The sequence below is a fragment of the Lissotriton helveticus genome, chromosome 5_1 (assembly GCF_964261635.1).
Source record: "Lissotriton helveticus chromosome 5_1, aLisHel1.1, whole genome shotgun sequence".
Taxonomy (NCBI): Eukaryota; Metazoa; Chordata; class Amphibia; order Caudata; family Salamandridae; genus Lissotriton; species Lissotriton helveticus.
The window spans coordinates 1,273,066,851-1,273,080,228 of record NC_136065.1 but is presented as its reverse complement, the minus strand read 5'-3'; the positions used below and the strand labels follow the sequence as shown (position 1 = coordinate 1,273,080,228).

The 13,378-nt window shown below is 50.0% G+C and overlaps 1 protein-coding gene across 3 annotated transcripts in view; it reads right to left on the bottom strand.

The window, feature by feature from the left end:
- NDRG2 (NDRG family member 2) overlaps positions 1–13,378 on the bottom strand; it is a 205,054-nt gene that overhangs the window by 60,416 nt on the left and 131,260 nt on the right. For all 3 annotated transcript variants that reach the window (XM_078644081.1, XM_078644080.1, XM_078644082.1), the window contains exon 4: positions 10,279–10,384. In XM_078644081.1, the coding sequence (XP_078500207.1) occupies positions 10,279–10,384 (106 nt within the window). The remainder of the gene's footprint in view (positions 1–10,278; positions 10,385–13,378) is intronic.

Sequence of the window (13,378 nt, the reverse complement as noted above, 5' to 3'; positions counted from 1 at the left end):
TGGATTCAAATCGATCTGAATTATTTGCCATACCCAGTTCTGCCATCTCGAAGTTGGTCTAAACAACTAATCTAGAAATGTAAAAAAGTAACCCCTGGGGTGACTACCTTCAGGGTACATCTGAGTCAGCCTCTAACTAGGACATTGATGACAATTGATGAAAACAGTGGCCTAGAGCAGGTGCCATCTTCAGGCTGTCAGTTCTTCACTGGATAGCAGCTCTAACCTTGCAGACATCTACTTCTAGATGGGGATGAATGGGTTACATTAGGCTAATCATGTTTTTATGTAATCAATGTAAAACTGCAACACTCATTACATGCAAACCTCACTCTGTCAGCACTAGGATGCTATACAGATACAGTGGGCCATGAAGACCTTCAAAGCCAGTAGGTGGTGGGAAGAATATAGGATGGCTCTGGCTTAGTTCAGGTCATTTCTCAGGCCAAGGTTCACAGTGACAAGACTGGGTTCCTACCCCGTTCGCTGCTTCGGTCGCCCAACGGCCGTCGCGAGCACTACCTCCGTAGTGCTGCGCACGTCAGGTGGCCGGCACAGCCCACTTGTGGACTTGTTCCTGCATCTTGCAGAAAAGGTCAGCAAAATCTAAGTCTGTTCCTGGAAGGTATTCCGGTAACAATGAATGTTGTGATGGGAGAGCTCAGCGCAAGATGGTCGGAGATATGAGAGATGATTGTGGAGAACGTGCCCCACTCCCTCCATTTTTGTGGATAATACATGGCTGACATGGTCAGTCTAGACTAGGATAACATTGCAGATCAGGTGAGTTAGGAAAGCTTTCAAAGATAGGTGAACATCTTCAAGCTCTAGTTAGTTGATGTGGAGACCTCGATGCTTGGTGTCCCAGAGACCATGTACTTTCAGATTTTGCAAATGTGCACTCCATCCCGTGAGTGAGATGGCGGTCTTGAGAGGTTGTTGGTGTTCCACCACTGCAGAGAAAAGGGTCCTGAGCTCTCCATGGCACTGGAGTCAAGCTAGCCGGCGGATGAAAGGTGAAACCCCGAAACAGGTCCTAGGATGCTTGTTTCCAGTCAAGGGAGAACATGGCCTGGCAGTTCGGGCTGGACTGTTCCCATTGGGCGCAGGGTCAAGATTGATTTGCATATGGCTAGGTTCAAACTGGAATGGCATAGGGAGCAAAAAAACGATTGATTTAGGTCCAGATCTCTGTACTGGGGTGAATGTAATACATTGTTCTGCATTCGGTCTATCAATTGTTGTTTTTGCATTTGTCAACCAGAGTGGGACTGGTAAGCCCAGATGTGGGTCCCGTGCTCTCCATGCCACTGGAGTCAAGCTAGCCTGGCTGATGAGGGGTGAAACCCCCAAAACGAGCCCTAGGATGCTTGTTTCCAGTCCAGGGAGAACCTGCCCTGGCAGTTCGGGCAGGCTGGACTGTTCCCATAGGGAGCAGGGTCAAAACTGATTTGCATATGGGTGGGTCCAAACTGGAATGGCATGGGGAGCAAAACAACAATGGTACTGGGTTGAATGCATGACATTGTTCTGCATTCTGTCCATCAATTGTTGTTTTTGCATCATTTTGAAGGAAGGCGCACTGTGTGTGTGCAGGACCTCCAAAATGACTGTTTTCCCCCCTTTTTATTTATTGATCCGTGCTGGAGGGGGCGCAGGAGAAAGTAAGCAACACAGGGCGAGGGTGAGGGAAAGAATTAACGGGGGCACATGTGGTGGAGAATCATGCAGGGGCGTGGGTAGAGGGGGAGCCACACGGAGGGGCGGGAGAGGGGAAGCAACATGAAAGCATGGGTGGGGGCCAGAGACAGCAAACTGGTAAGTGCATGAGCAAAGTTGAACATCTGGAAAAAAACAGATGTGCGAGAGAGAGCAACTTGGAGCCTGGGAAGAAGGCAACGTTCTGGGAGAAGCAGGGTGTGCGAAATGCACATAATTTGTGCTTGGAAATGTAATAGTGGGCAAACCATCGTCACTTGGCAGTGTAGTAGGCGAGTGTCATGGTTCTGTGTGATTGTTTGATGAAAGATAAACTCTTAAAGGAGGTTAAGCTGCCCGAACTCTAGGACTTCAGGAGCCAGATCGCTAGAGTGAGTTGCCTTGGGTCAAAGTACCTAATTGTGCTGTACTTTTGCGCAAGTAGGTCCAGCCAGTTGGGGAGCTTCTCCTCGGGGACTATTGGCCCCTGTGGAAGGGTCGTGAACCGTGGTGGTCAGGCCCGTGTGGGAGCTGCCAGGAAGAGAGTGAGGGACATTCACCGAAGCTTCCAGACCACGTGTGGGAGACGAGGAACAGCATAGGCAAAGATCTCTGACCAGTTCATCCATATAGCATTGCCCATGGACTGTAGGTGTAGGAACCTCAAGGCGAAGCTTTGGCATTTTGGGTGGTGGCGAACAGACTGACCTCAGGAAACCCCTAATTTCAGAAATATTGGAGTAGAATTTGTGGATAGAGTTCACACTTGTGGACTTGTTACTGCATTCTGCTGAAGAGGTAGGCAAAACTGTGGTCCACTCCCAGGAGGTACTCCGCCAGGAGGTGTAGCCAGTGGCGAAGAGCCCAATGCTAAATGCTTTGCGCTAGGGCTGAAAGCAGTGGTGAGTGTGTGCTGTCTTGCTGTTGGAGGTAATACACGGCGGTCATGCGGTCTGTCTATCAAAACTACTTTGGGCTAAACCTAGTGAAAGAAAGGCCTGAGTGCTAGCTGGATGGCCAGTAGCCAGAGGTAATTGATATGGAGTCCCCTTTACTGCGGCAATGCCCTGCCATGAATGGTAATTTGCTAAAGATGTGCACTGCACCTCAAGAGTGAGGCATTCATGGTGATGGTCACCTACAGAACATGGTCTGTGAAGCGCTACCCCTGCAACAGACTGCTGTTCCACCACTGCAGAGAGTCATGGGTGCAGGCCCGTAGCAACACTAGATCCTTCAACTGGCACCCATCACCGTGGCTGTATGGAGTAGTTTCTGTCCTGTAACTCCAGTTCTGTAGTAGGGGTATCTCTGTTATAGTCATAATCTAGTGAATAGTCCCGCCCATGTGCGTGGACCCCGGAGCAATCAAAAATAATCTCTTACAGTGTCAAAAAATGCAGAAAATGCATAGACACTTAAGAGAGAATTTAAAGACAGATAATGCAGCCAAAAAGGCTACACTGTCCAGTACTTCAACTAGAAATTCCACCATAAAATCCACAAAACAGCAAAGCCTGTACAGATTTCCCTTGCTTAACAGCAAAATCCCTCTGGAATGATAGAGAGAAGAACCTGGACAGACAAGCCCCATAGGCTGCCATTATGTGGCTTAATTAGGATACTGTGCCTTTAAGGAACCTTCCAGAACCTTCTCTCAGTATCCCAGAATGCATAGCAGGTCCAACTTAGCCTCAGTTCTTTTTGAAGGCGCAGAAAACGCCAGACCTGTAGCATTATGATCATGAACAACACTCCACCGGGGAGGCGGGAGGGCGCTTATGACTATAACAGAGATACCCCTACTACAGAACTGGAGTTACAGGACAGAAACTACTCCTTCTGTAGTAGGGGATCTCTGTGTATAGTCATAATCTAGTGAATAGAATGGCAAGCCCATCCCCACACCAAGCGGCGGTGGAGAATAAAATAACGCCACTACTGTGCGAACAGATTCCGCAGCGAAGCCTGCCCAACCTGAGCGTCTGCCCTGGCATCAGTGTCCAGGCAGTAATGCTTAGCAAAGGTATGGACCGACTTCCAAGTGGCCGCCTTGCAGATCTCTGCAATGGGAACATTACGGAGCATAGCTGTCGTAGCAGCCTTGCCCCTGGTGGAATGAGCCTTAGGTTTGCCCCCTCAGGTCTTATTAGCTTTGCAGTAACACAACTGAATGCAGGACACAATCCACCTAGAGATGGACTGTTTAGAGGTAGCAAGACCCGTCCTGACTGAGCCATAATTGATGAACAATTGGTCTGACCTACGAATATCTTTAGTCTTATCAAGATAAAACTTCAGCACCCTCCGCACATCCAGGGAATGTAAAGACCTTTCCGCCGGAGATGAAGGATTCTGAAAGAACGTAGGCAAAGTGATAGTCTGATTGATATGAAAATCAGAAACAACCTTGGGAAGAAACTTAGGGTGAGTACGCATAACAACTTTAGCATTATGAAATACAGTATAAGGTTCTTGGCAACACAATGCCTGAATCTCACTCACCCTGCGGGCCGATGTAATGGCCACGAGGAACGCCGCCTTCCAGGACAGGTGCTGCAACGAAGCCTTATGAATGGGTTCAAAAGGCTCCTTCATCAATCTGGACAGCACCACATTCAAGTCCCATGAAGGCGAAGGAAGCCTGACAGGAGGGAACACTTTCTTCAAGCCTTCCAAAAAATCTTTGATCACAGGGATCTGGAAAAAGGAAGTCTGTGAAGGGCCTTTCCTGTAGGCAGTCAAAGCAGCCAGATGAACCTTAATGGAATGGACATTAAGGCCCGACTGCGCCAGATGAAGCAGATATGGAAGGATGACATCTTCCTTGCATGACGTAGGGTTATAGTTCTTAGACTTGCACCAGATGCAAAACCTCTTCCACTTGTAAGCATAGGAAGTCCTAGTGGAAGGTCGCTTAGCCTCCTTCAGTATGTCCATACAATCCTCTGGGAGATTCAGATGGCCATATTGCACTATTTCAGGAGCCATGCCGCCAAACTCAAAGACGAGAGGTTGGGGTGCACCATCCGCCCCCCGAACTTCGTGAGAAGGTCCGGCCTGCACGGCAGCTTCATGTGAGGAAGGAGAGATCGGTGAAGCAGGTCTGTGAACCACCACTGTCTGGGCCATTCCGGGGCAATCAGAATCATTCTCGCCCTGGATTGAGACAGCTTGATGAGAACCGCCGGAATCAGGGGAATTGGTGGAAAAGCGTACAGAAAGCTGTTCGACCAGTTGATCCATAACGCGTTCCCCAGCGTCCCCGGCTGGTAGTACCTGGAGGCGAAGCCTCGCCATTTGCTGTTTTCGGCGGTGGCAAACAGATCTACGTCTGGAGTTCCCCACCTTGCGAAGACTTCTCCTAGTACTTCGTCGTTTATGACCCATTCGTGGTTTTCCTGCACGATTCTGCTCAGTTCGTCTGCCTGAACATTCTGCACACCTGGCAGATGGGTGGCCGTTATCGACAGTCCTCGAGCCAGAAGCCAGTGCCAGATCGCCTGCGCCTCCTGCGACAGAGTGCGCGATCTCGAGCCCCCCTGCTTGTTGAGGTAATACATCGTCGTCGTGTTGTCCGTCTGAACAAGCAGAGAGTTGGTCTGAAAGGACGGATGAAAGGCCTTCAGTGCCAAGTGAACAGCTCTCAGTTCCAGGAAATTGATGTGGTACGTGGACTCCGTCGGGGACCACGTCCCTTGAATTTGCAGGTCTCCGGAATGCGCCCCCCAACCTTGGAGAGACGCATCCGTCACGATGGTCTGTGTGGGAATGTCCTTGTGGAAGGGAACGCCTCTGAGGAGATTCTCCTTCGAGCACCACCACTTTAGAGACTGAAGAGCATGTAGAGACAGTCTTATCCTGTCGTCCCAAGAACCTCTCCTCTGGTCCCACTGATCCTCCAAGCACTCCTGCAGAGGTCTCATCTGTAGCCGTGCGTGAGGAGTGAGAAAGATGCAAGAGGCCATCGATCCCAGTAGAGAAGACACCGTCCTCACAGTCGTAGACGGAGTTTTCATGAGAGCCTGAGCCTTCCGAACGAGTGATAAACGTCGCTCTTCCGAAGGAGACACGCTTGCTGACAGCTTATTGATGGAGGCACTGTACCGGAATCGGGACCGACTTGGACATGTTGATGTGCAACCCCAGCTTGTTCAAGAGAACGCACGTCTTCTGGAAGTGTGCTTGAGCTTCCGAGAAGGAGGAGGCTTTGATCAACCAATCGTCCAGGTACGGGTAGACAAACACCTTGTTCTTCCTCAGGTGTGCCGCTACCACTGCCATACATTTTGAGAATGTCCTGGGTGCAGACTTCAGTCCGAAGGGTAGCACCGTGTATTGATAGTGATTGGTGCCGACTTGAAAGCGCAGAAATTTCCTGTGTTTGCATGCAATGGGCACGTGGAAGTATGCGTCCTGTAGATCTATGGCACACATCCAGTCTCCTCGTTGCAGCTGAGGGTAGATCTGATGCAACGACAGCATGCAAAACTTTTCTCTGCGAATCCACTTGTTTGCCTGCCGCAAATCCAGAATGGGCCTGAACTCGTTTCTGTCCTTCTTGCGGACAAGAAAGAACCGAGAGTACAGACCTCTTCCTCTTTGAGACAGAGGTACGTCCTCTATCGCCCTTTTTCTCAGCAGAACGTCCGCCTCCGCCTGAAGCTCGCGCAGTTGATACTGCGAGCTGACGGGAGGAATCGATGGAGGAGGGCTGGTGAAACGTAGACTGTATCCATTGCAAACAATATTCAGCACCCACTTGTCCTGAGTAATTTTTCTCCACTCTGCCAGAAAAAATTTAACGCTTCCCCCCACCGGAGCGGGTAACGGACGAGGGGGAAGTAACAGCTCAGGGACGGGACCCGGCCGGGCCCTTGGTCGCGGTAGAGGACTGTTGACGACCTCTACCACCCTGTCGCTTCTGGAAGGGCCGCCTGTACTGCTGCTGCTGTTGTTGATGTTGTCCAGCAGACTGCCCCCTTCCACGACCCTGCGACCCAAACCGACGTTGGTACTGTCGGAAGGGTTTCTTTTCCTTGGGCTTCTCCAAGCCCACTGCCGTCAGGGTCTCCACCTCGGCCTTCATCCTGGCCATCTCATCATCCGCGTGTTTCCCGAAGAGGGTATCTCCGGAAAACGGGAGATTCGCCACGCGTTGCTGTGCTTCCGGTTTCAATGACGTCAACCTGAGCCAAGCGTGGCGTCTCTGGTGAATCCCGTGGCAATATCCGTGCGCGGACAGTAATGATATGTCCGCTGCGGCGCCGATGGCCTGATTAGAGACCAGCATCCCCTCCTGGACGATCTCCACAAAGTCCTCCTTGCGGTCTCGAGGGACAAGGTCTGCGAACTGCTCCATCGAGTCCCACAGGGACCGGTCGTAACGTCCCAGCAAAGCCGAGTCACTGGCGGCCTTCATTGACGAGGCGGATGTCCCACACGCCTTACGACCAGCAGAATCGATCCAGCGGCTCTCCTTGTCCGGAGGCACCGTGGACGCAGGGGAGGTGGCATGAAGCTTTCGTGCAGCAGTCACGATGACCGAATCCGGTACCGGGTCCTTCCTCAAGAAGGCTGGGTCTGAGTCCGGAGCCCTGTACTTTTTTAGGATCCTGGAAGGTACAGACTTCACCGTTGCCGGCGTCAGGAATAGCTGTTCGGCGGGCTCAAGGAGCCCCGGCACCAGAGGTAACAGGGGGCGAGACAAGTGCCTTTTGTGTAATGTCTCAAATATCACCGAGGTAGAAGCCGTAGGTGCTTCAACCTTGATGCCCAACTTCGCCGCTCCACGCAGGAGAACCTCCTGAAATGTGCTTATATCGTCTATCGGAGACACCCTAGTCTCCGGCGAATCGGACAGCGTGGGCGAGTAGGAACGGGTCCCAGAGGGAGAACGTGACCTGGACCGACGTCTCTTGTGGTGACGCCTGGATCGTGAGGAAGATCCATGCCCACTCCTCGATCTGTCCAGTCTCCCCGAGCGAGACCTCGACCTCTTGGGCCTCGGACGCTCCTTCGGCCTCCCAGGGTCAGGAGTCCTAGGCTTCTTAGGAGTCTTCTTCGGAGGCGTCGGAAACTTAGGCATCGACACCGCCCTTGGCGGGACCGGGGGTGGAGGAGTAACCGGACGCGGGGTCTGCGGAGCCGGCTTCGGAGGTGGGGTCGGGGCCTTCGGAGGCGGACCCTTCGGCACAGCAGGCCGCGAAGGAGGTGTAGAAGGCTTCATCGGAGTATCCACCCCGGAATGCGCCGTTCCCGGCGAGCCACCATCTCTTCCGGAGCGTGGGGAGCCCCCCACAGTCCTGGGCCTGTCCTTAGGACCTCCAGACGCTGAAGACCGGTGCCCAGACGACGACCGATGTCCCCTCGACGTCGAACGGTCCTTCGGCGTCGACCGAATCACACTTCTCGACGTCGAACCGTGTCTCCGTCTCGACGTCGACCCCGACCAGATCGACGAGCCACGAAACCTCGACGACGGGCGATGGTGCCTCGACGGCGACCTCGACCTCTTCGCCGGCCTCGACGTCGACTTCTTGGATCGCTTCGACGTCGACCCTTTGGACCTTCTCGACGTCGACCTCTCTGACCTTCTCGACGTCGATCTCCTTGACCGTCTCGACGTCGGTCTGGAATGCTTCGACGTCGACCTCTTCGGCGCCGGAGACGCCTTCCGTCTCGACGGCGACCTCGACGACGAGGATCCCCTCGACGACGATGTCCTCGACGGCGAACGGCGGTGTCGCCTCGACGGCGAGCGCCGACGCCGGGCCCTCCGATGTCGACCACTCGACGCCGACAGCGACGACGAGGATATCGACACCGGCTTCGACGGCGGCCGGAACACGTTCCTCGACGTCGACGGGCGACGTTTTCTCGACCCAGAGCCCTGGGGAGACCTGGAACTGGCCGTCGACCGTCCCCTCGACGTCGTGGTCAGCGCAACTGACCCAGACGGAGATCTTGGGCGAGGGCTGGTCTTCCTGCCCCTGGGGAGCCCCCCAGAGGCCTCAGCATGGGTAGAAGGAGCCCCTCCTGACCCACCTCGTGCCTTCAACCTTCTCTCTTCAAGTCCCTGAAGCCTGATCTTCTTCCTCTCCTTCAGGGTCCTTCCAGAGAAGCTTCTGCAGATCACACAATCCTCAGGAATGTGGGAAGAGGGAAGGCAGAGAATACAGACCTCATGGGAGTCTGACTTGGCCTTCTTCCTTGAGCACTCAGGGCATTTGTCGAATAATGCAGGCATTATGGACAAAAAAGAGTGCAGAAACACAGAAAGAAAGTCACCAAAGTACTTTAAAAGTACCAAAAATCGAAATTAGTGTAAAACACTAACAAAAACCCTTGAAAAGGGAGAGCTCAATGCTCCAGGGTCCTGCTTGCAGGAGCCGGAAAAAAGAACTGAGGCTAAGTTGGACCTGCTATGCATTCTGGGATACTGAGAGAAGGTTCTGGAAGGTTCCTTAAAGGCACAGTATCCTAATTAAGCCACATAATGGCAGCCTATGGGGCTTGTCTGTCCAGGTTCTTCTCTCTATCATTCCTGAGGGATTTTGCTGTTAAGCAAGGGAAATCTGTACAGGCTTTGCTGTTTTGTGGATTTTATGGTGGAATTTCTAGTTGAAGTACTGGACAGTGTAGCCTTTTTGGCTGCATTATCTGTCTTTAAATTCTCTCTTAAGTGTCTATGCATTTTCTGCATTTTTTGACACTGTAAGAGATTATTTTTGATTGCTCCGGGGTCCACGCACATGGGCGGGACTATTCACTAGATTATGACTATACACAGAGATCCCCTACTACAGAACCGTATCTTTCAGATTTTCAAGCATCTGATCTACCTGCCGCCCAAAGAGATGCTCACCATCAAACAGCAGGTTCCCTTGCCAGTGTCAGTCGACATCCAAGTTGTCTTTCTCTTCTATCATATGTAACACTGAGAAAACGTATCCTTCATTTCAATGCAAGGGCATAAAACTTTAGATTAGAATAGAAACTGGCATATGCCTTGTCACTGATCAAAAAGATGTGACTGGTGCTGCCAAGGCAATGAGACATTCCATAATATCCACACCGACGCAGGGTACAATGTAGGTGTGCTGGATATGTGGTAGGGTGCAGCAGCAGATTTCATAGATGATGTAGGACAGCTGGTTTGATGGACTGTGTAGAACATTGGTCCTGGGAAGCATTATATGTGCTGGCTGTGGAGGATGTTATAAGACACCAGGTTTTGGGAGACATTGTAGGAGCAACAGATTTGTTGATACACAGGAGAGATGACTGTTGTTGCTTACTGTACAAATGCTGCTTCTGAGAAATGTTGAAGTGCTCCTGCACTACAGCAGTGCTGACTATTGGGACACTTCAAAAGTGTTGGCATTGGTGCAGGGTGTAGGAGCACCAGATCTACAAGAGCTGGCTCTAGTGGCCTGCTTCACAATTGCTGCTTCTACAGGGATGAGTGTTGGGTTGTAAAGGACAGTGGTAGCGCTGGTTCTAGGGAGCTATAGGATTGTGTGATGGATGCCTTTGGTAGCTCTAGTAGCCTTGTTTGCGAGTCCAATGGTTACTTACGGTTGAGTCCCACATCGTGGAACGTGACTATGGCCGGGCGCTTCGGTTTCGGGGAGCCATGAATGGTGACTGTCACTGTACCATACTGTGTCTCGATGGAGTGTTTCTGGAAAGAAAAGATAGGAGGAAATAATAGTACCTCAAACATTTCAAGAAAGTTCACTTAAGCCACCCTGCCATCTTCCGAGAGCAGCATATGTGAGACATGAGACATGACACCTGGCATGCATGTCTGTCCAAAATGCATATCTGTGTCTGTCAATACCCCTTGTGCTCTTGAATGAGCTACAGTTTAATGTTGATGGCTGGTAAATTATAGTACCATTGTGTATCCAGTTAAAAGGTTAGTCAATACATTTGCTATGCATGGAGAAACAGGAGGAAGGCGGATTCGGGCTTGTTCTGTCAAGGCAGCAACCTGCCAAGTGTTTTGTTTCTGCTCCCTGCATGTGCACGGTGTTAGTCTGGCTAGAGTTTGAGTCATGATTAACCAGAACATATCAATCTGTGAGTCTTCGGGAGCATGAGAGGAGCTTGGGGTGCAAAACTCTGCTAGCAGGAGTAGGCAAAACCTGAGCCTTTAAAACCTGCACAGTTTCAGCTGAGTTTGCCAAATATCCCACTTCTTACCTTGTTCATGAAGGGTACAGGTCCAACAGTAGGTACCATCCCTGCCTTTAAAAGCTGCATGGCTTCTGCTCATCTGACCAACTGCTCCAATCATTTTGTCGACCATTTGGCATAATTGTACTGATTAAGCATTACCCCCACCTTGCGCACATTGCTATGTGGATATTGGGCTTTCTGTGATTACCTCTCTTTTGCTGTGAATGATCATCAAAGAACCTCACTGCATCTCTGGTTGGCTTGGTACTATGTAGCAGCCGCCAGCGAGCCTTACCTCACTCGTCTAACAGTGCCTCCAGTGTTGCCCCTTTCTTGTTTCTGGATCTAAGGCATTCATACGCCCGGCTGATCCACTTACAGGTTATGAACTCAATTACTGTAAACCTTAGGAATTGATAACTCCAAAATTTACAGATGTACATGGCTGCATCTATTTCTGACATTCTTTGCAGAGTGACATTAACAGCATCATGTTTGGTTTCAGTCTTTGAACCTTTAGCACCTCACCAACAGCGCCCATACATGCAAAACTACATCTACCACCCAACTTGAAAGGGCACCTGGAGCCAGATACAAATGGGAGTACTGCACAGTCTTGTTAGGGTATAAAGCACTGTATACATGCTACAAGTCCATACAAGTGTAATGTAATTACATTTATACAATATTAAAATTTTTATACTTTATATTGTTTCAGATCTTTGAGATTTTTCTTACATTTCTGTTTACTAGCATTCTGTTCAATATGTCCTTTACATAGAACACTTCGTATCAAAAAGTCACATTATACATCTATAATCATCTTTACAGTACTCTTAGTGACGTTATGTAACTACATAGGAAAGACAAAAGACAAATTTAGAACCCCCCCCCCCAAAGAACAATAGTTACTTACCTGTAATCTGTGGTTCTCCAGTATTGGTGTCTTTCATAGATTCACATGCCTGAATCATTCCCCGTCGTCGGAGTAGGAGTCCCACGGTATATAAAAAAGCAGTAATAAGCCATTTGTACATAGCAAATAACAGTTACAATAAACCAGGAAGTGAAGTAGCCTCAGCTACCAATGAAAAAACTTCCACATTAGTGACCATCCAAGTCATTATGTTAGACCAAACTGCAGCCAATCAGGCCACAGCTCCCACCTAGGTATTCTCCCCAGAGACCCAGGCTGTCAGATTTTTGTAGCACTGGAGTGTACCAGAGTATATACAGCTATATCATAACAGTCTGGGTGAGACTCTGAGGGGAGGTGGGTGGGTGCATGTGAATCTATGAAAGACACCAATACTGGAGAACCACAGATTACAGGTAAGTAACTATTGTTCTTCTCCAGTATTTGGGGTGTCTTTCATAGATTCACATGCCTGAATCCGAGTAGTTAGCAGTAATACAATATCTCGCTCTTATACGCCAAAACATAGTTATCATGCATAAACAGAAAGCAATGCAACATCATAAGAAAGCGTAAAGAGTGGAAAGGAGGTGGGAGAGAACACCAGAGGCTCACCTTACTGAAACAGATTTCGCAGGACTGCTCTCCCCACCGAGGCATCGGTGTCGCTTGAAGAATCCAGACAGTAATGCCTCGTGAATGTGTGCCTGCTGGACCATGTTGCTGCTCTGCAAATATGCGGGAGAGGCACACCAGCAAATAACGCAGTTGAAGAGGAGACTGCTCTTGTAGAATGGGCTCTAGGTAAGGTCTGTAAGGGTTTACCTGCTTGTTGATGGCATAACCCTATCGTGGATGAGACCCACCTGGCGATAGTCTGTTTTGAAACAGCACACCCTTGTCTTGGTCTGCCATATGCCACAAATAGCTGATCCGTCTTCCTGATGGCAGCTGTTCTTGAAAGATAAAATTTAAGGCATCTCTTAATGTCTAATGTGTGTAAAGTCCGCTCAGCTGGTGACTGCGGATTGGGAAAAAATGTCTTAAGTATCACAGGCTCATTGAGATGAAAATCCGATGGTACTTTGGGCATGTACTTCGGGTTGGTGCGTAGTATCACAGAGTCAGGTGTGAATTGCAAGAATGGTGGCTTAATGGTGAATGCTTGCATGTCACTCACTCGTCTGGCTGATGTTAGTGCCAGCAGCAATGCAACCTTCCAAGTGATGAACTTGAGATCGACCTTATGAATAGGCTCAAAGGGATGGCGAAGAAGCTGTGCTAGGACTATATTTAAATGCCAAGATGGAGGTGGCCGGCGTACAGGTGGAAACATACGAAATAAGCCTTTAAAGAATTGTTGTATTATCCTTGAGGAGTATAGAGAAGTCTTACCGTCCTGACGGTATCGTGATATGGCGGCCAAGAACACTTTAAGTGTTGAGTGCGCCAAACCTGATTTAGCGAGCGGCAAAAAGAAGGGTAATATCGCTTCTGGCTTCGCAGTCATTGGATGCAAATTCATAGTTTGGCACCAAACACAGAAACGTTTCCACTTTAGTTTGTAAGTTTTGTTTG